This window comes from Trachinotus anak, unplaced genomic scaffold (assembly GCF_046630095.1).
Source record: "Trachinotus anak isolate AG129_WGS33_773 ecotype Australia unplaced genomic scaffold, CSIRO_AGI_Tana_v1 ptg000034l, whole genome shotgun sequence".
Lineage (NCBI taxonomy): Eukaryota > Metazoa > Chordata > Actinopteri > Carangiformes > Carangidae > Trachinotus > Trachinotus anak.
The window spans coordinates 4,063,548-4,086,420 of NW_027273885.1; the positions used below are offsets into that span (position 1 = coordinate 4,063,548).

General features: G+C 39.1%; 1 protein-coding gene across 4 annotated transcripts in view; it reads left to right on the top strand.

Annotated features, from left to right (window-relative positions):
• The window catches only part of clcn2c (chloride channel 2c), a 151,678-nt gene that overhangs the window by 88,524 nt on the left and 40,281 nt on the right, over window positions 1-22,873 (top strand). For all 4 annotated transcript variants that reach the window (XM_071471615.1, XM_071471613.1, XM_071471612.1 and 1 more), the window contains 4 exons: window positions 1,908-2,063; window positions 16,090-16,159; window positions 17,149-17,259; window positions 21,630-21,843. In XM_071471615.1, the coding sequence (XP_071327716.1) occupies window positions 1,908-2,063; window positions 16,090-16,159; window positions 17,149-17,259; window positions 21,630-21,843 (551 nt within the window). The remainder of the gene's footprint in view (window positions 1-1,907; window positions 2,064-16,089; window positions 16,160-17,148; window positions 17,260-21,629; window positions 21,844-22,873) is intronic.

Below are 22,873 nucleotides of genomic sequence, written 5' to 3' on the forward strand. Positions count from 1 at the left end.
CAATACTGAAGCGACAACAGATACATCAATACTCACAATGAGACTCACAACACACAACAAAACCCCTACAACGCACAACAATGAGCACCAAGTCAAAACATGTCTAATGCATACAATAGCTATATTTAATCATTTTAACTCTTTAATAAATGAGAAAAGAAAACTTCACAATTGAATCCGTCAAATCACAAAAAAGAAAAATGTATGTTCATACATGTTGTACTGTTCTGGTGTTGGTCTTTGTGCAGCTGCACACTCGATCGTTATGTTGCTCCATAACAGCCTGATTACCATTAGTGTGAGTGTGTGATTGTTTTTAATATTCACAGTGCGGGTGAAAATGTTTGTGTGTGTTTGTGTGTATAATCTCTGCACACTGGAGACTTGGTCGAGTGTACTGTCCTTTTGCTCCTGGGATGACTCATAAATGTGTGTGTGTGTGTGTGTGTGTGTGTCTTCTCTCTAATTACAGTCCCTTCATCTGTCTAATTATCAGAATTAGAAAAGGAATATTGTATGCATCCTCAGACCTGATGCGCACAAACAGTACACCCACACACACACACACACACACACACACACACATTTCCCCTCAGCATTGAGAGGGTGAGTCAGGCCTCTGAAGCTCTAAATCTGTCCACACTGACCCACTCCTCTTAAAGCAACAGTCCAGAGAGCCCACTCCAACTTCTGTATCTTAAATCCCTCTGTCTTACTCTCACACTCCTCACTCATCACTTCTGTGGGCAGCACTGTCATTACCAGTGTCGTCAGCTGTTCCGGATTTAAAGCTGAACCATAAACCACTTTGTCGTTTCACTCTCCCTGCCTGCTTTAATTTCCACTGATATATTTTAATACACTTCCAGCACATCATCTCCTGTGCTGACGAACTGCAGACCTTTTATGCATTTAAAGTACTCCTATTCCATTTACACCTCGAGTCGGCAGCACAACAAGTTTTAATGCAATTTAAGGTCAACAGAAAGGTGAATGGTGAAGTTGAAGGCACCCACAGGTAGTCTCAAGTACAAAAGAGAACAGCAACATTTACTACAAGCTTCATAAAGAGGAGTTCAGGGTCTACGAGTGCGTTGGAGCACCTTGCAGAAGATGCAGCATTTGCATATGATGTTGTGTTATAGTGTTTTACAATAGATTTGGGTCATTTATCACCACAGAGGTAGAAACAAATCTGTGTCAACCTGCAGTGTATTTTATAATATTGCATGTGTTTATCATTGGATTTTAAGAACTTATATTTTAAAAAGTTTAGGTTAAAAAGTTTGTCCAATAGCAGTGAGGAGAAGTGTGCAATGTCAGCAGAAGTCAGTATTTGAAATGAGCTAAATAAGAAAAACGACTTCTGAAAACCTTTTCATTTATTTAATGCTGCATTAATCTAAATATATATAGAGTGTGACTTTACACTGCATTGTCATTGTGACTGATTTCCTGCTCTGTGTTGATGAGACACAGTCTCAGTCCCTTCTAAGTTTATTCTGTTATCACGTAAATAAGCTACAGTGATACTGCAGTGTGGGAAAGTATATAACATCACAGCAAATCACAGTTTACATCTCTGTAAAACATTCAGTACACTGCAACATTTTGTAGTAAACAAAAGGAATGAAATGTTGCTTTTTATTAAATTTAATTAGTAATTAAGTTTCAGTGCTACTCGTCTGGAGTCGTTAGAATAAGGAGAAATACTTGCAAACACATGTTGCATGTATTCATTACATTACAAGGATGTTACAAGTCATTTTGGTTTTGCACGTTCAAACTCTGTTGTAGAAACTGAGCCAAATCCATAATCTAAAGTGAAATAACAATAACATGACAAATGCTACAAACCCTCGCCCCTGTTGCTGTGTATTGATGATGTCACTTCCTGTGGCCCGTAGCTCACCCAGAAGGAGTCTCTGGTGACGTTGCTGGACAACCGGACGTGGGCCAAACAGGGCATAGCTGAGGAGTTTGACTACATCGGACACTCCCAAGCCTGGAAACACCCGCAGGTCAACGTCTTCGTCACCCTGGTCCTCTTCATCGTCATGAAGGTAGGTTAGACTGTCATTCTAATGAGATGATGGAATTTTAATGTTTCGTTTAGGTTATTTTATGTCAGGTATTAAACATAAAAGTATATAATAATTAAATAAATGCATAACTTTCCCTATTTATTTTGATATAGATATATGACATATTATTAAATATTCATTCACTTCCTTGAAGCACTGTAGGATGTGTGCTGGTGTTATGTAAGATCTATAAATACGGTTGGTTGCTGGTTGCTATAGTGGCATAAAAGATAAAAGATCTGTCAGAAGCCAATCAGAGGAGAGGCTGTGAGCCTCTCTTCTGATTGGCTGACTGTTGTCTGAGTGATTCAGTAGAAATATAGCAGATTTCAGGTAGATACTCAGAGAAACCAGATCCTGCAAGGTTGGATGGTGGATGCGGATGGCCTGGACATGGGACATGGGACATGCCTGAGAATGGTGCTTTGTTGTGACTTCACAAAGTTACAGATGTCCTGACGGCTGGTTTTAAGGCTCAGTTCCTGAATACAGGCTGTGTGCATTTCTCTGTGGACTGAGGCTTTGATACTTTCACAGTATTAATATAGAACCTAGACCTGCTTTACAATCAAAAACATGAACAAATCACTTTATACAATTTGGGACCTTTAAAGTAAGAGAAACTCTCTACATTGCCTGTCTGTGGGGACTGAGTCCAACATTTTCAGAAACGTGCTTTCAGGTGATTTGTTTTGAACATTTCCAGACAAAGCAGCTGTTGACAAGCTTTAAGGTTGCAGCTGAGGCAAGGAGACAAGGTGCAGAGTCAGACAAATAACAGTGAGAAAATAAAGTATAGCAAAGAGTAAGGTGAGATTACTCAGTAAGAATAGCAACCGCCAGTCATTTTGCAGCGCTGGCTTGTCCACAGCTAGAATTTGTTCAGGTTTTTGATGGAGCAAGATAAATCTGCCCTGGATTATCCCTCAGAGTTAATTAAACAGCTCATTATGTCAGGAGGCAAAAAAAGTTGTGAGAAACTAGAAAGCACACACACAAGAGTTTAGAAATGTTGGTAGTGTCATATAGCTGAGGTTAAAAGCAAAAAGCATCCATATAAACTCTTTGGATCCCAGCTGATTAGATTTTTTGCTGAGGTTAGAGACTTGAGGGGGAGGTGGATGTGGAGTAAAAGTATCAGCACCTGGCTTTACTCCCCTGAGTCTCAGTGAAGAAAAAAAACAACCACTGTGATATAAAGTACTGGAACCAGGCCACTGCTCTCTTGGCCTGATGAACAGTTACTATTCATTTTTCTCCTGTGGAGTCGAGGGCTGTTTGTGTTGTGATTAGATTGGCTTTTTTTTTTTTTTTTTTACAGAACCTTTATTTATTGAGGCTGCTCTGTTCAACTGAAATGAAATGTAATTTCTGAATCCAAAAAACAAAGGCTGTAAATCTCCCCTCAATGCATTAAGAGCTGCATGGTGTGTATGTTTTTGTGTGTGTGTGTGTGTGTGTGTGTGTGTGTGTGTGTGTGTGTGTGTGTGTGTGTGCGCTGTGGACTCCACACAGCAAGTAAAGTATATAAAAAGCTCAAAAGTATAAGTGGGTGCAGAGTAGAGAGATGCTGGGTTGTGTGGTTGTGTTTGCTTGTGTGGGCAGTTGGCTGCAGGCAGATTTAGGGAAATACTTTTGAAATGTGTTTTCTGAACTAAATCTGTTTCTGTCCTTGACATTGAAGCAATTTTACAGAAAAAAGTACATGAAGTTTTGTCAACCAGAGTTACATAGAAAATGATTTTGGTTAAGAAACTATCATCAATTCATTTTCAAACATAATATAAACTCAAATAATTAAAAAGAAAAAAAACTGCTCTGAGATGCTAACAAATAGCATTATATTTGAAATCAGTAGAAGCTGTAACAGCTGTCACCTTCACTTTATTCTGCATCTTAACCAAAAGCAGAATAATAATAAAGTAAAATGTTTAAAGAAAAGAAAATGTGTCATATAAAGTGAACGTGATGGCTCTTAGTTTGGAAGTAAAGACTGTTTGGACCATTTGATAAACATACACAGCACAATGTTATATTTGCAAGAAGTTTGGTAATAGCTAAAATTCATTCTATTGTGCAGCTTGGTGACTACAGAAAAATATTTATTCTATTGTCATATTAGGGTTTATATTGGAATATACCACCTTAAATTCTTTATACACTTGTGGTTTTTAATGACAAAAATTGAATTCAGTGTGAATGTACTTCAAAATGTTGTGAGGCACTCGTTACAGTTTTTTTTCTAGTCAAGGGAAGCATTCAAAGAAAAATATTTTTATATCAATAAAGTTTAGTCCCCCTCCCCACTAAAACAATTTTTACACTCCCTTTCTAAAAGATTTATGACTCTTCTCTACTTTTACACATTCACCATTATCTTCTAATTGCAACCTGTTACCGTAATGACCAACACATTTACACAGTTGCTTTAAAGCCCCTATGTATAGATTTAGTTCGTTATTTATTTATTAGCGTATTTTCAGCGTGTTTTGTTATCAGTTTCATATTTTTTTCTTTTTTTTTCTTTTTTTATTCGACCACTTGGCGTCTCCAAAGTCAAACATTTTGAAGTTGTACTCATAGGCGCTTTAATGTCAAACCAAATACACAGGATTTAATTAATAAAGAAACATGATACATCTTCTCTTTTTTATAGATAGATGGAGTAGATTATACTTCATGTAACAACAAATAACTTCAGAAAAAACACAGATCCATCCACAGATGAGCTGAACGACTGCCGAGCAGCCTGTACAGCAAAATGTGGTTAAAAAAAGTAGTAAAACGAGCTTCCACTGCTACCCAGAGGCTCCAGTTTCAACGTTATGTAAGCACAAACTGATGGTGTGGCAGTGTGTGCTGCCGTCATGTAACTGACTCACTGTCTCTTGTGTCATCGTTTCCGAACAGTAGAACACAGAACGTCCTTCCCATCTTTTTGGTCTGTCAAGAATTTCATAAAATAAGTGTCAAAATCTTGATTTGATTACTTCATGAAGCAAGCTTCATTGAATCAACTTTTCTTGATGAAACCCAGCTGTCTGCTCTGCCATTCCTGTGTGTATGTGTCCTTCAGCAAACAGATCTGGTGGCTTTCAGCTTTGTTCCTCTCAGTGTGACGTCTAACGCGCAGAGGGTCTGTGTGCATCGATGCATTTATGCATGCAAACAGTCACAAAAGACAGATACAGCGTTTCCTATATGTGACATATAGGTGAGCCACATTCAGTGTAAGGACACACACACACACACTTTTCTAACTTTAATCACCCACCTGCACAAATGTCTGCAAGCTGCTCTCAACATCTATGGGCATGCATGTCCTCTCTCCCTCGCTCCATGACACACACACACACACATCCACACACACCACAATCTCATATGACACACACACACACAGCATTCAAAGTCAGGCTGTAATGGCTCTGTCTAATTACAGCCTTTGGTTTTTCTGGATTCAGCCTGGTGATTTTCAAAAGGGGTGATTGCTCTCTCCCTTTTCCTTCTTGGTAATGAATGGTTCTTTTATTCGACTTGGCAGCCATCTTGTCTTGTTGCTCCTTTTCATGCTGAAAACTTGACGAAGGCTCTCGTTCCAGCTGCTAAACTTTTCAAAATGAGAAAAATCTGCAATTCACAAAACAAGATGCAACCAAGACCAGGTCAGAACCTAGTATGTGACTGCTCTGTGTATGGTCAGTGCATGAAATTGCGGATGTAGTTGAAAACTGGTGTGGAACCAATGTAAACTGCTTTCAATGGAAGTTGCTAAAGCCTGCTGGAAAAGTTGCTAAATGTTGTTAAATGATGTAATACACTAATTAGTATATTCATGACATCATTGCATATTTACTATTACATGTTTTTCATTTACATTATGTTTTCGGGTTGTCCATCAGTTCATCCGTATGTACATACATACAACTGTCCCATTCTAGTGAGCGTGATATCTCAGGAACACCTTGAGGGCGTTGATCTGATTAGAATTTGATGGTCAAAGTTCAAAGGTCACTGTGACCTCACAAAACAGAACATGTTTTTGGCCATAACTCACAAATTCATACATTAATTATAACACAATTTAACTCAAATGTCTACAACAATAAAATGAAGTGATGATATTTTATATCCAAAAGTTCAAAGGTCAACTTCAATGTGACATCATAATGTTCTGCAGAAACCCCTGTGTCCATAATTCAATGCTGTAACTCAGGATAAGTAGATTGTGACCATATTTCCCGCAACTTGTCTGGTTGGTGGAGGTGAACAACCAGGAGGGGGTAATTCTAGTTTCTGATGTCAGACAGTGATTTGTGCCTCTCACAGTACTGTCAGTACTCTTCTGTGGCAGGTAGCTATTTTTTTTTTTCAAAAAGTCACTAGCTTTGTTGCTAGGTGCATTTAAAAAAAAAAAAAGTCACTAAAGAGGTCTGAAAATGAAAATTATTGTGGATTGACTGTAAACTCTTCCCGATTATGTCATAATTTGTCACTGCAAAAATGTACAAAAAGGCTGAAATGTGTCTTTCTGTAAAGATCACTGCACCTGTCCTCAGGAAGTTTTTGTGTGTCTGTTGCTCTCCAGCACACTTGAAATCTCACCCACACAAACCTGCAAACTAATTTAGCATGCTTTGTAGTTAACTGCTATTTTTAGTGGTGTGCAATTATGTTCTTAGTGAGGAATGGGTTTATTAATACAGGTGTGTTTCTGTGTGTCTGTGTGTCTGTGCGTGTGTGTGTGTGGATATAGGTGTAAGTAGGTGTGGGTGTGTGTAAGAGTGACAGAGAGCTGGCAGGATTGTAATTGGAGCGGGAATAGAAGAAGGGCCCCTGAGGGTCCCTTGAGGCCCCCAGGCGATAGACTGTCCTCTGAATGTGACACACAGAAACACAGAGAACTCCCCAACGACTGACAAATTAAATAGAATATAAATGTCCTGGATAGTGCGTCACGACTGATACCCTTGACCTGAGTATCCTTCACTTCTCCCTGTTACCTCACTTATATTCTAGTGGGTTTTTTTTAGTTTCCCTCTTTATGATCTATTTTTAGCCCATGTCTAAAACTGAAATATAAAATATGATAAACAACAATTAATCAAGATGAATTGTAATAGGTGTAAAGCCAGGTAGAAATGGCAACATTTTCAACCAAGTTATGGAGCTGACATTAGATTAATTAGCTAATTAGCTAGCTAGCAACAGTGGCTAGAACCTACAAGCAATAGTTGGTAAACCTGTCAGTGTTATTACTGTAAACTGCACAGCACAGAGAGCTTGACTGCTGCAACATTAGTAACTTGGCTTGGCTTAGCCAGTAATCAGTTTCCAAAATAAATATGTCGCTGTGTAATATAAAATTTTATTCTTCATGTTAAAGCCCAGCTGGTAAAGCATTAAGATAAAAAAAAAACATTTTATTAGATAGATGTTAAAACATGTTCATCCTTCCTTCAGTCGGATCAAATTTAGGGAGGATTTCTGATAGGCAATCAGTTTAGCATTAATAAAAAAAAAAAGATGCAATTAGTGTGCAGTTAATCCTCCTTCACCATATCTCATGGTTATAAGCCAATATTCATCTTAACTTAACCTGCAGCTGTAGGTATGCTAATCTGTTTCTTCCTCAAGTGTTTCAGCAGGAGCAGCTCATGCCTTCACATATTAAAATTACAACCTTAAAAGCACAGCTAAGCAGAAATGGCATTGACAGATAAATTTATTCAGCTGAACAAATTGTATTGAAACATACTCCCAAGGTCACAATACTGGTGTTCTCTGATTTGTTACCTCTATGATTATTCTCTGGTCAAATATAGGCATTTTTCTTTGTTTCATGATAAGGGTTATTGTCATGATTAATAGGAAATATTTGCATTCATTGTTAAAGGAAACTTGAAGTAGGAAACAGGAAATGAACCCTGTTTCGTACACACAGTCATCCACTCACACAGAGGTGAGGACATTCTCACATCATAAGCTAAAGACAAACTACCTGAACAGACTGCTGAAGATGAACTGAGGTGTGGGAATGGGCTCGCACTCCAGGCACCCACACCACTCAGGCGTGGACTCCTACGAAACAACCAATCAAACGTGAAGATGCAGCTTTTTCCTTTTCACACTCCATTTATTACCCTCAGCTCTTGCTCAGATTTCAGACTTCGATTGGCCAATAGTTTCTTGTTCAGAGTCGTTCACCAGCTGCAGGAGAAAATCAAGACTTGTACAGACTAGAGTCATAATATAAGATGGTGTTATGTAATAACAAGAGTCCTTGATTATCAAGGAAGAAATTAACAGTCTTTATCTCCCATAATTTACATAATCATCTGTCCTGATTTGTCCATTGCAACCACCCTAACCACCCTCACTTAAATCCCATTTTGATATTGGTTTGTTTTCACTGTGTAATTGTCTCCACCCTTTGGCACAGAAACCAGCGATTCCTCCACAACAGATTATGACCTTTTTCTAGCTGCCTTTAACTTGATTTACATTTACATTAATGGGTTTTACCGTAGATACCAACAACGTACTGTAGGTTTTGATTTATTCAGAGTGATGGTGGGTTACAGATACTTCACCATTTCCAGTTACACCCAGAGATCTCTTGTTTTACCTCTTCTACTACTCCCATGCCACCCCTGTATCCATATTTTTCGTTGGAGAGCATTGAGCAGAAAGTTTTAAGCAGTTTTGCTGGATGTGTGTTACCATAAAGGTACAGATTACTGAGCCTTTCTTCAATTTCCTTAATGTCATCTTTGCTATCAACAATTTCCACCGGTAATGGAAATTTGTAGGAGAAAACACAATCAAACACTATCCCAAAACACTATCCCAGTAGTCACTATAGCCTTAAAACAGAACTATAAATTCAGCTTTAGATGTAACAGTTTTTTCCTTTTATCATTTTGACAGTCAGTATTAACTGCAGTAAGAACGGTGGAGGCAGCAGCATCTTAAGTGTGTATCAAGGACCCAATAAGAAAATTCGGGGAAATACTAAGTATAATAAAGATGGAGGCAGCATTGTTGATAAAGTCGATACCTAATTCAGACAAATTGTTTAGTGTATATGGATAGATAATCTCTGTGAGTACGTGAGGTACTTATCCACACATTACACCAAGCACGGTTGCTGAATTTGTTCATAATTGCACATAAAGTAAATTACAGCAACAATTTGATAATAAAAGTACATTGCTGTTTAGTCAGACTGTCTGACTCTCAGCTTTCCTTGTTTCCTGAGTCAGTTTTGGACTAAACCAAATTTGGGTCCAACTAAAATCATAAAAAAAAGCAACTTTGTTCAGCAAATACATTTGTAATCATGTCTACGGATGAAAGCCTGGTCACATGTATTGACTGAATTTAATAATTTTTTCTTCTAAAATAGTTTAGCCCTGAAGCAGCTCTATGACTTATACTGTAAGTCTCATTAAAGCTACCGTCAGAATTCATGTGGGTCATTAAGTAATTTTTAATGGGATATTAATGCAGGAGGTTTTCATGTAAGAGGTTTTTCTTGTTCCCTTTTCTTCATGTACGGTTTGAAACCAACAACCCAACAATCAGGTCTCGGCTCGCTTTTGTTGCAGTAAGTCTTCCACCTTCCTCTGGCAGTTCATCGAAGTCCTCCTTCAGTGGGAGGTCGCAGGTCCTCATAAATTTTGATGGTTGTGCGCTACCTCAGTGAGATGTACACTTAGTAGATTACATTAGATTAGATTAGATGAAAAATTAATGATTCCTCCAGGGGAAAGTGAGTCATTGCTGCTGCAAAGAATTGGATATAGCAATAGCAAGGAGGATATGAATAGTAATAGAGCAAATAAAGGGCATGGAAATATGTCCGGAAATGCTAATGTGTCTCGTCAAAAACGATCAGCTCTCAATTGCACTCTGATACTCTGTCAATTTGAAAAGTGCTCGAGGAATTGGACATGAAAACCACCCACCTGCTTTTTATCTTTCGTAGTAAATGTGGTGCAGACTCCGGCTCTAAGGCCTTGTAAAGTCTAGGAGGAGTTTCAGCAGGACCAGGTTATAACCTTGTAAAAAAAAAAGTAACCCATTGAGTTGTATCATCAGATCATGTTGATTCTGTTTGGTTAGAAGCTTAGATGAAGTGAGATTGATGCAATGTTTTTTTTTCCAGTTGTGTTATAGACAAATAGTCAAGCTGTTGTTTTCTCTCTTGCACATGAAGACATGGTTGGTTTCATACTGTTGTTTATATTTGTATATAAACCGTGTACTATCAGTGTGCTGGAAGGAGCACAGTCAAGGTTACAATGACTCACTTTCCATTCACATTTTTTATGACAACTACAGTATAATATACAAGTGCATGAAAGTGCATGGAAGTACATTGTGTTATAGAGGTAATAGGGCAAAGTCAGCGTGGCTTCATCTCAAGGGGCTCCATGAAGACTGTAAGGCTGCACATCAGTATTCACAGGAGGCTCCACTGAAATGTCATGTACTGGATGTTGTTTCTTCTATGTAAATGATGCTCAGCGAGGTTGTACAGCATATACAGTCATCAGTATATACATGTCAGCAGGATGAGAATTCATTATTATTTCCCATATAGACGACACAACCCAGCAAACACAAGACATAAACAAGAGCTTAACTGCAGCTCTGCCATTCAGTCCTTAAATGAGCATATCTCCATCTTTTCAGTGTGATTTCTGGTGTAGGCCCAGCAGTTGGCTGGCTTCAGTAAACAGTATACAATGCACAGTGTACACAAGACTTATTAAAATACAGTTTTGATTGATGCACGTTTCCATTGCTGCTCCTTTTATTAATAATTCAGCCACCCAGCAAAACCCCATTAGATTCCACACTGTAAAAACACACTGAGCACAAATGGAAAGGATACTTAGCTCTTATAAATAAGAAATGTAGCTAGTAATTAGTTAATTTGCATATTAAGATTTTGTACACAAAACACTTTATCACCACTTTTTCAAATATGATGTTAGAAATTAAACTACATAGCAGTATTTAAAATTTCACTTTGACCAGATACAACATATAGATCCTGCTAATAATCCAGTATCTTAATATTCTATCATAGCTACAGTATATACTGTAATAAGACAACATATGTAATTGCACATAATGAGCAGATGATTCCTCTGTACTTTTACTTTTATGTAAAAAATTCAAAGCTGGTCTTTCACTTTTAATGAAGTGTTTCTGCTGTGTTTTATTACCACTGAGTACTTCTTCAAACACTGAGCCCATGAATATAAGACTTGGAGCAGCATAAATACACGTGGACACAAATTTCCAACCAGAGGGGAATTAAGTCTTTATTGCTGTTAGTCCATCTACATGGCAACCTCAAGCTATCTGAAAGCGGAGCAGACAGTGGTCATGTCAGTGTGGTTGTCCTATTAGGATGGAGAACTGTAGCCAGCATCCTGTCACACTCAGCTGTGTTCAAGTGGGTATGAGAGTGACTGTGTTATTCTGGGTAAACAAGCAGCTGGTTCAGATTACACTGTCATCTGCATACAGCAGAGCTGCACATCGTGGCCAGTATGTGGTATGATATTCCCTCCTGCTCTTTGTCATCACGTCTGCCATGTGTTGATACAGCCAAATTCACAATTTATTTACCTTTATTCACATGTTTTGCATTTTCTGTTGATGCTGAGTGTAAAATAGTGTTGTGTTTACTGCTCATCGATGGCAGTAACAGTAACTCCTGTGCTGCCACGATGAGACGTTTATAAAAATCACTAGAGTATGACGCCATCGTCTTACAAAACAAATGCAAACATTTTAAAATATGTTTTGTTTAATACTCTTTAACTCTCTCCTAACACTCAAGCAAAGAGAGAAAAGTCAATTTTCAGATTTTGCTGAGTTAGTGTCTAAATATGCTCAGTCTGTAATAACATTAGTTGAAAATAAAACAGACTCATATACCTATAGAGTTGTTAAAGTTTATCTTTGTGTATTCTTCTATATTTGCTATATTTTGTATTTAATTAATTTTTTCTGCTTCATCTGATACAGTGGTAACTGCTAGAGAATGATGAATACCAAAACAAAAACAAAAAGACTCAATAATTTTTCCTTTATAATACAATTTACCACTAAGCGTATGCAAGCAGTTGTTACTTCAAAAAAGAACAGATCTTCCCTTACAAGTCTGAGGATGTTATAATAGTAAAGCTGATAACTTATGTTGATCGTTTTGTTGAAACCTACATTAGCAACCTATTTGACCAAGATTACTGTCATTTTACAGGCAGTTACATGGTTTTGTAGTTGTCATTAACTATTTCTTTAAGCAGATATATTTTTATATTTTTGTATTTTTGTTTTTATGACTCGCTAAGATCATTATCACACACTGGGATGATCCACTATCCTGCAGGAGCGTCTGCTTTCAGTCACCGTGGAGTTTATGGTTTAACTGTGAATGTACTGCTGGATTAGATTCCACTGTTCTCTGCTCAGTGTGTTTCTGGTGTTATGTCCCTCAGCTGCACTCTGGGAACACTCCCACACACACACACACTCTCTCCTCTGAGTTCATGGCCCCTGTAATAAAGTTAAGCCCATGTTATGAGTTCCCAGATCCTTTAAATCTTTCTGGCTCTTATGAACATTGTAGTGGCCCGGAAGAAAGAGAGGGAAGGAGAGAAGAAGGGGAAGACAATAGAAGAGAAGTGTAAGGAATTATTCCCATGACTCCATCATTGTCCTATGAGGCTTATTTTGTGTATTCAACTAGTTGTGTGTCTGTTACTCCCTGGCACCGGCTGTGTTCAGCACTGAGTCTGTGTCACAGTGTGTGTCTGTGTGAACACCTACGCACATATGTGTGTGTGTGTGTGTGTGTGTGTGTGTGTGTGTGTGTGTGTGTGTGTGTGTGTGTGTGTGTGTGCGCGCAGTGCGGGGTGTGAAAACGGCGGCAGTGTAAGGTTACAGAAGGAGATCCATTACTTCACCATGGCAGCAGCCTTAATTACAGCTAACTATAGACGGAGCAGAGGGAGCGAGAGGAGATGGAGGGAATGGGAGGCATGGAGGGATGGAGGGAGACGGAGCAATGAGTGTAATTAAAAAGTCTATTTGAAACCATGAGATTATTACATCGATGAGGTTTGTGTAATGGCTTGTACAATACTCTAATTCCTACTTCTTATTGTGTGCATGCAAACACTGAATGTAAATGGACTGCGTTTATACAGCGCTTTTCTAGTCTTAACGGCCACTCAACACCCTTTACACTATTACTCACACTCACCCAATCACAAACACATTCACACACACTCATACAGAACACTGATGTTACGTCATCAGGGGTAATGTGAGGTGAACCCCCGACCTTCCGATTAGTGGACTCTACTGCTCTGTTGAGCCACAGTCGTCAATGTTTGGCATTTTTTCTTTAAAAAGTGACTTAGATATTTAATCAACTCTTAGAATAATCGGCGATTATTTTTCTGTCGGCTGATTAGTTGTTTCAGTTTGCATATTTATCTTTGACTGTATCAACACCTGCACAGAACTTAGATTTTTCTGTTTTTTTAATCTCCAGAACCTGTTCGTTTTTCCTCATTTATATTCATTTATGAGTCTGAGTCCTAAAATCTTGTAGTAAGTGCAAACATTGAAACATTTTCAACTTGCATGGACACTTCTCAATTTCACTTCAGGTTCAGTGTGAGCACAATTAGAGGATGCTTTCACACCTGTTTGGTTTGGTTCAGACGAGTCTCACATCCACCTCCGGCTGCACCCATTATCATTCTGCTATAGGGGAATAAAAGAAACTTCTGGCTTGTTTGCATTTCTTTAAACCAATCACAATCATCTCTGAGCCCAGCATGCAGCGACAGTGCCCCTGCAAAGAGGGGGTGAGCATTGACGTTAAAGTCTCTAATCCCCCACAAAGGAAGAAAACAAGACATATGTCGACTATATGATATGAAATCTTTGTTTGCAAGCTCGGAGCTTATTGTTATTTCCAGTAGTGAAGGGGATTTTGAAAATTGTAACAGACAGAAGAAGTGGAAAGGGAGGAGGGAAGAAAGGGAGGAGAATAGGCACCCAGTGGTCAGTCAGACCAGCTTCAGACAAACACTGTTGCAGTTCCCGTTGAGTTCAGCTGTAACTCGAACTCTGGAGTAAACAACCAGATATGGTGACAAAGCAGAGTCTCAGTCTGCTTCCACTTAAGCTATGTTGTGGTTTGATTGTGGTGTAAAAGCCAAGAAGAACAACCTGAGTATTTTGTAACAGAAGATGTGTGATATTCTCCTAAATGTTTAAGCTAAACCAGCGTTAAAACCGTCTGCTAATCGTGAATGGTTGAGGAAACAAGGTAGCCATCTGGATCAGAGTATATTTTAGCAGTTCCCCAATAATAAAGAAGTGAGTGAAATGTAGAAACCACAGTTAAAATCCTCCTGTTTCCACCTGTTTGACAATATTTATGATGTACAAGGTCCAGTTCCCACCTCAACTAGTGGATCTCATAACCAGTTATTTATTTATGAGTGCTTTGGGACATCAGTGAAAATAAATAAACACACAACACAAGAATTTGATTTCCACACATAGCCCCGATGATGCAGACATGACATCACTAAAATCAGTGAATTTCCCCTCAATCCCCTCAGTTGTACCTTTGTCTTTACAGAGCTTGGTTTGTTTGTAAAAAAGATTAATAAAAATAAAAATAAACTGTGTGAATATAGAAAAAAGACCAGAACTAAAAACAATGCATCATTTATTTTCTTTGTTCTGGACCAAATGAACAGAAGTACAAATGTGTATCTGGCCTGAAGCCAAAAACACACAAGTGCCGCCCACAGCTCCAATAGGAAGTGTGGCGCTGCAGCCCGCCAACAGGACCCAGGACCACAGACAGAGAGGGACACTGTGCAGACGTTAACTTAAAATGTGTGTGTGGACCCCCACTATTTGAACTTCTCACCTGAAGAGCTGGTCTCCAGAGCTACGGCTCACAAGATAATATCTTTTTTGTCATAGTCTTTGTAATAAAACAATGGCGGGACATATAGCTCTTTATATTTCTTGACCTCAACGACTAGTCTCTCCTCATCCGTTGCACACACACGAGAGACAACGACAGACGGCAGGAGGAGAGGCAAGTCGAGCGGCTACAGAAGCCGCAGAGAATAAAACAGCCTGTTCTTTAGCTGGCTGGCGGCGAAGCTGGAAATAGAGCAGTGGCGTGAAGTGTCGCGGCGTGCGTTCAGCCGCCACTGGTGTGAGGGTTGTGCACAGAAAATAATGGGGGCAACAGTTGTGACACATGGTGGTATGTTTCGGCCTTTAGACCAGGAATAATTATTATCTATTAAAAACTGGTGTAGTCAGGTTTCTCCACCTCCAGTGTCAAGGGTATTAAATATTGATCACATATTTACAGTAGAATTGATCAATATTACACCGGCTGTGTGGAGCGTTACTTAAATTTAAATGAGACATCTAATCTAACATCTGATGAGTGCAGACAAATATGCATGGGTGATGATTTTCTTTTCAAACACAAGAATTCATATCTGTTGAACTCTCTGCTTAAACTGAAGTACACACACACACACTCACACACACACACACACACACACACACACACACACTCACTCACACCTGACGACAATGCTCACACATTGTCAGTGGTGACATTTCCCTTTTTGTTTGTCTTTCCTAATTAGCAGTCTCTTCCGCTCGCCTGGCGCAGTGTCAGCCAATCGGCAGAGACCGCTCATTACCCAGGGTTCATTTCAGGGTGTTTGTCAAATGAAGAGTGAAAGTGACAGCTCAATCTAACCTCAGCAATAAGCCTCGCATGGCCGCCTCCTCACTGCTGGTGGAGGATTCAGCTCTATCATCTAGGGGCACACAGGATGGTACTTTGAAGCTAATTGAAATGCCACCCTGTTCTGTCTTTTTATGTCTTCTCTTTCTTTATCTTCCTCTTTTTATGTCTTAGTTCTGGATGTCTGCCCTGGCCACCACCATCCCAGTGCCCTGCGGAGCCTTCATGCCAGTGTTTGTTATTGGTAAGAAGCAAATGGTCGTGTGTGCGTGTGTGTTAGACCAGTGAGAGGAGATGTGTGTGTCAGGTAGAAATGTGTTATTCGGGGGCGCCTCGGTGGCTCACCTGGTAACCGCAGCAGCCCGGGGTTCAAATCCGACCCACAGTGCTTTGCTGCATGTCACCCCCCCTCTCTCTCCCCCCAACTTTCCTGTCTCTCTCACAGTTCCTATAGAATAAAAGCCTAAAAAAGCCAGAAAATGTAATTAAAAAAGAAAAAAAAGAAAGAAAGAAAGAAATGTGTTATTTAGAAACAAGTAGGAAAGGTTTTGTTTAAAAATAAAAATTACTTTTAGAATCTCCTCAAAATATGAAAGGAGTAATTTGACGTGTGGAAATGCTCTTATTCAGCTTCCTGTTGAGAGTTAAATGACGTATGCACAGTAAATATGAAGCTACAGCCAGGAACAGTTAGCGTAGCTTAGCAGACTGGAAAGTGGGAAACAGTTAGCCTGTCTCGGCCTAAAGGTAATAACATTTTCTTACCAAAACCTCTAAAGCTCACCAATTTCCACATTTTATCTTGTTTGATTAATCCACACAAAAACTGTAGAGTAAAAATGACTGTTTTTTGTCTTTTCTTTTTACCACTGGACGGAGCTAAGCTAGCTGTTTGCTGTTAGGCTAAGCTAACCCTGTGGGAGTGGTATCAATCTTCTCTTCTATCTCTCAACCAAAAAAAATTATATTTTCCAAAATGTTAAACCAAGTGTTACAGAAAGCTTTATCACATATTACCACACTGAATTTATTTCCTTTACTAACGGTAAATATCTTAAAACGCCGAGCTAGCTGAGGTGAGTAGATCTACAACTTAGCAAAGCTAATGCTAAAACACTGCACAATATTGATTTAGTGTGTGTTTCTTTGTGCGTGCCTGTGTGTGTGTGTGTGTGTGTGTGTGTGTGTGTGTGTGTGTGTGTGTGTGTGTGTGTGTGTGTGTGTGCACTCTAGGGGCAGCTTTCGGTCGTCTGGTTGGAGAAAGCATGGCAGCCTGGTTCCCAGATGGCATTCACACGGATGGCACCATCTACCCAATAGTGCCAGGAGGCTACGCTGTTGTGGGTAAGTTAAGAGACAATCGTGCAGATTCTGTCCTCTAATACTTTTTATTTATTTATTTATTTTCCTTTTTTCTTCTACTTACTTCTTGAAAGCTGTTTTTAGTATTATCTCTCAGCTATGCTAGATTCAGATCATTAAATTTAGGCATGTGCCTTTTTTTTTTTTTTTTTTACACCGCATTAGGTTTCTGTGAGGAATCAATGCTTTCACTTTTCTTTTCTTTCCACTTCTCATAGAAAATGAATTAAGGTGAATATTACCTACAGCTCAAGTTAAGACTCTAAATAGACCCAGAGTAAAGGAGACATAGAATATGATCAGACTCAAACACTCGAGACAGAATCGAATTACATTTACAAGATCACCGGATTAGTCTCAACAAAAGAAAAACAGGCTGACCAACCATAAACTTGATAGTAGGTGCTTATATCCCACTAGAAAGTTTGAAAGTTGAAAATGTAACTTGTGTAATCCAAAACATCTAATCAGAAATATAAAGTAGTAGGCTTTATTTTGGCCGTTGCTTCATGGAGTAAAATGGCACAGAGGTTTTTTGTTTTTTTTTGTATGGAGATTCAAATGATATTTATACATATATAAAAGATATTGAGTTGAATAATTTAAAACACAGTATATACTCTATATGTACACTCAGCAATTACTTTATTAGCAACACCACACTAAGACTTCTTCTGTGAATCTCCCACATCCCATAGGTGTTCAGGTCTGGTGACTGGGGTCACTAAAGTTCACTGAACTCATTATCATGTTCATTTAGTTTGAGGCAACTTTCACTCTGTGACATGGAGCATTATCCCGCTGGAACTAGCCATTACGAGATTGTAAACTGTGGCCATAAAGGCTGTGGCATTCCCCCACAACATTACACCACCACCATCAGCCTGGACTGTTGACACGAGGCAGGTTGGGTCCATGAATTCATGATGTTGATGCCAGATTCTGACCCTACCATCTGCTGCCTGAGTAAAAATCCAGTGACTTCGATCACATTTTTTCCTCGTTCCCATGTTTGATGAGAACATTAACTGAAGCTCCTGACCTGTATCCGCAGGATTTTATTCACTGTACCGCTGCCACATGACTGGCAGATTGGATAATTGCACAAATAGGCAGGTGCACAAGTATTTGTAATACATTTATGAGAACAGCTCATTTTTTGTTCCTGTTCTCACCCAAGCTGCAACTTCCCTCTCAAGTGCCAAAAACTGCAGTTCTTCAAATGTTCACTGACTCCAAAAGTGAGTCAATCACCATAGACTCTCATGTTAAAATTCCCAACTTTACAGCAGAAATAAACCTGGTACAAAAACAGTTTTGGTCTCTACAGCTAATTTCCTCCTTCATGACGGGGGTGAATTTATATATAACTCACCCATTTAAATTATTATTAAGGCTTAAAATTATTCATAATTGAGTGTGTGTCACTTTAAATGACAGGTGGGTGAGTGTATGCTTGCCACAAACCAGCATATTAGAATCAATTGTAATTAATGCCCTTGGTAGCATTGCTTTGGAGGTAAGTTTGTCGCTGCTTCACGGTAAAATAATAATAATACATTTTATTTATACAGTGCTTTTAAAGGCACTCAAAGATACTTTACATAGATAAACAATGAGCAAAAAGAAGTTACACACAAAGACGAAGCAGCAGGAAAAGGAACAGTGTTAAAAGGAAGTGGGTGTACAACCACAGTAAAAGAGGAAAAGATAAAACATGTTCTCATATAAAAGCATCAGTGACAGAGCGGGTGTTAAAAGTTAAAAGCAGCTTTAAAAACGTGAGTTTAAAGTGCTTTTATAAAGCTGGGGAGGGCGGCCGAGCATTTAATGTCCATGTGGAGAGAGCACCAGAGGGCGGGGGCAGAGATGGAAAAGGTTCACCCCAGGTTCAGTGTTTGGTCATCCAGGGGATGGAAAGGAGGTTTCTATCAGCTGATTCACCCAGCAATGAAACGGCACATAAACAGTTTCGATTATACCCCCTGACCTGCTGAAAAGGATTTAACAGTGAAGCAGCCGCAGGAAACGTCGAGTTTTTATTAACAGTTTAACAGCACAAGTGATGAAATGTGAATACAACACTAATTTCATCTCCTGCACTCTGTGGGAGTTTAAACCAGTTTGTCTCCAATCATATTAGAGGCAAGGAAAAAATACGTCATGGAACAACAGGAAAAACAAAGGACTAAAAGAAAGATATTTAATTATACTCATTAGATCCTATCAGATATATTTGTCATGTCTGTAACTTTGTAATGTCACAACAAAGCAGTCACTGCTCACAGCTAGGCCCCCAGCATGACCAACCTTGACCCGGAGCCCAACCTTACAGGATTTGAGCAGATTTCAGGTGTTTATCTGAATATCTGAATATCTGCTATATTTAGATGGTCAATCAGTAAATAATCAGCCCCTCTTCTGATTGGCTGTGTTGTTGGCCTGCTGAGATGGTTTTTGGCACTTAAAAACCACAAATATATCTTCTTATTATATCAACACTACAAATAAAAACCGGATAAGTGTAAAATATGGGACCTTTTAAACAAATTTGATAAAGTTCTGGTTTTATCTAACACAGCTAGAAATGGCTACTGTTATTTCTCTCGTTCACAGTGAAGACTGTACAGTGTGATGTTCTCAGACTACAACAGGAAAATCCTTAATTTATTCTTGTCTTGCGGACACCAGCTGTCCCCTCATAACCACATCATTTCCGTCCTCCCTGAAGTTGTGTGTCGAATGAGATGCAGTGTTGTGATTCCCTCCACTGTGCTACTTGTTGACAGCCACACTGATTATGCCACTGGTGCAACAGCTGTTTTTCTGGGCTGCTGATGTTGTTGTGCTGCGCAATAGCTGATGACTCAGTCCTTTACAAGCCTGACACTCTGATGAGCCTCTTTCAACTCGCAGCGGAGCTCGCTTTAAGGGCTAAATGTTAGGCTGGGCAGAGGGAGCAGCAGCATTTATCTGAGGAGGCAAGGCAGACACACACAGGTTTAATTAACTTAGGAGACAGAACAGTGAAACCTGCCTTTGTAGACTCTCTCACCCACCATCTGTTTCTCCCTGCTCTCCTCTCTTTTTACTTCACTTTAATGCTTTTGTTTTTTACTATTTTTTTTCCCAGTGTTCATCTCATTCTTCAGATTGGACTCATCCATTTTCTCTGCTGAGCAGCGAAGGCTCGTGTCGCCCCTTCCTGCTCCGTCTGCTTTAATGCAGCTTTCATATTGCACTTTATTGAGAAAAAAAGATTTGGAAATATTGAGGTTCCCTTTTGTATTGAATTAGCTGAATAAGTTGATTTTTGCCATATGAGTATATAAGAGGAGAAGAATATGAATTTGGTTTGCTGGACTGAGGGTATAGAAAGAAGAGAGGGTGCATCTGGTTAAGGGAACTTATAACAGGATGATAACTGTGATAGCTTTAAAATCCATTTTTAAAGCTGACATGGGATCTTATGGCTTGGATCAATAATGCTGTATGTACATATATTGCATGATCTGAACCAAGACTGTTCCAGTATTGAACAAGGAGGAGGAGGTGGAGCTAATCTCAACTACTTTAAACTGTTGGAGAATTTAATCTATAACAATACACAGTATTTAAGATCATTATAGGATTAACATGTAAATATTTATCTTAAGTAACCACTAAGGTGACTATGCAAGGGTCCGCTAGGGTCAGTGTGATGAATTTCCATCATCAGAGGTTGTAGGTGAAGTTTTGCGTGGTCATCTGTCTACCCTCCAATTTGTTGATCGGCACGGCTGCTACCCAACAAGGGCATTTCCTGCTCATGCACTCCCCCACACAGACTAGAAATTAGTATAAAAAGAAAAACTACATGTGCATGTGTGTGTCTGCAAAGAAGTAAAATTGAAGCTTAACAGCAAATTTTAAATAAATATAGTAGAGGAAAATGAGCAAAGCTTGTCTCTGAAATGTAAACGTAGAAATACTCATGTAAAGTACAAGTATGTCAACTTTATTGCAGAACCTGAGTAAATGTACTTATTCACCTTCCATCACTACTATGTTTTCAGAAGCAAGCAGGTCTGGTGGGAACTGAGAAATCTCAACAACTCGTGAAGTTATTTAGATGTTTTATTGATCAACAGCCCTCTCTATTATGTGCTATGGGGTAGTAAAAATATTATTTATTGTAGTTGAAATCTTAATTAATATTAATCAATACTTAGCTGTCTCTCATTTAGATGGATGATGCCCTTGAAACCCCCTCAAGGACCCCTCTAGACAGCCCCAGACCTGATCCAAACAGCCGTTCTGTGGTCCTTCTCTGTTCTTTCGTTCACCCCACTGTCCTCTTCCCTCACCCAAAGGTGCGGCGGCCTTGTCAGGAGCGGTCACCCACACAGTTTCCACCGCAGTCATCGTGTTCGAGCTGACGGGCCAGATCTCCCACATCCTGCCGGTGATGATAGCAGTGATCCTGGCCAACGCCGTGGCCCAGTCCCTGCAGCCCTCCCTCTACGACTCCATCATCCGGATCAAGAAGCTGCCCTACCTCCCTGAGCTGGGCTGGGGTCACCACGAGTACGTACTGTAGATTATGCTAAAGAAACGCAAACACACCATTATTATCATATCAACATCACATTGCATAACATTGCGTAACGTATATTAAATTGTTTCAATACCAAATACCTTAAATAATAGTAAACAACAAACAATATGATATATATAAAATTGCAAATGTTGACTATTAAACATGTTGCCACTAATAATTAACAGGAGAAAAACTTTCCGTGAAATTATAGCAGTTCGAAACTGATGGAAAATGAAACCCACATTTCTCATTCATTCAACAGGTTGAATATATTGCCAATACTTTTTTCACAGTTTTACACTAAATCTCTTTAGTAGCATTATATTTCCACGTCATCCTCATTCAACCTCTGAAAGTACAAATTGCAGCTTCATTCCCCAAGAGCTGCTACCTGCACATTGTCCAAAGATGAATGAAGTTATTCAAAGAAACTGTTCAACATTTTGAGGAAATGCACATATTCACTTTCTTGCAGAAAGTTAGATGAGAAGATTGACACCACTCACATCTTTACAATACCTACTAGCACCTTGCTAATTAGCATTTTACATAGTTTTTGTTTAATCTATCTTTACGCTGGGCAAAGCTATTGACTGCTAGCTGTATAGTTATGTTTACCTATGAACAGCAGCCGGGTAGCTGAACAGCATTTGTAAATGTGAACATTCTGAAGTTTTAATAATTGATATTTAGGTTATTAGCATGGTAGTGTTAGCATGATCACTTTCAGTAACTTTTAGCATGTAAGCATGCATGAAGTGAGTACGCTAACATGTATTCTTGTTTTCACTGAACAGTTTTCAATGGAAAGTAACTCAAAAAATCACTATGTGTTGTTAGATTACATCAAGCACAAAACTGTACATCCACAATACCACAACATAGTTATTTACATTTGATTTAAAAAATCAAGGTAAGTTGAGCTTAAGTTCCAAGTTCCTCAGACAAACAAAGGGGATAAATTGTTGGTTGTTAGGTACGCACATTGACACACTGAATGGTTGACTGACCGTGGTT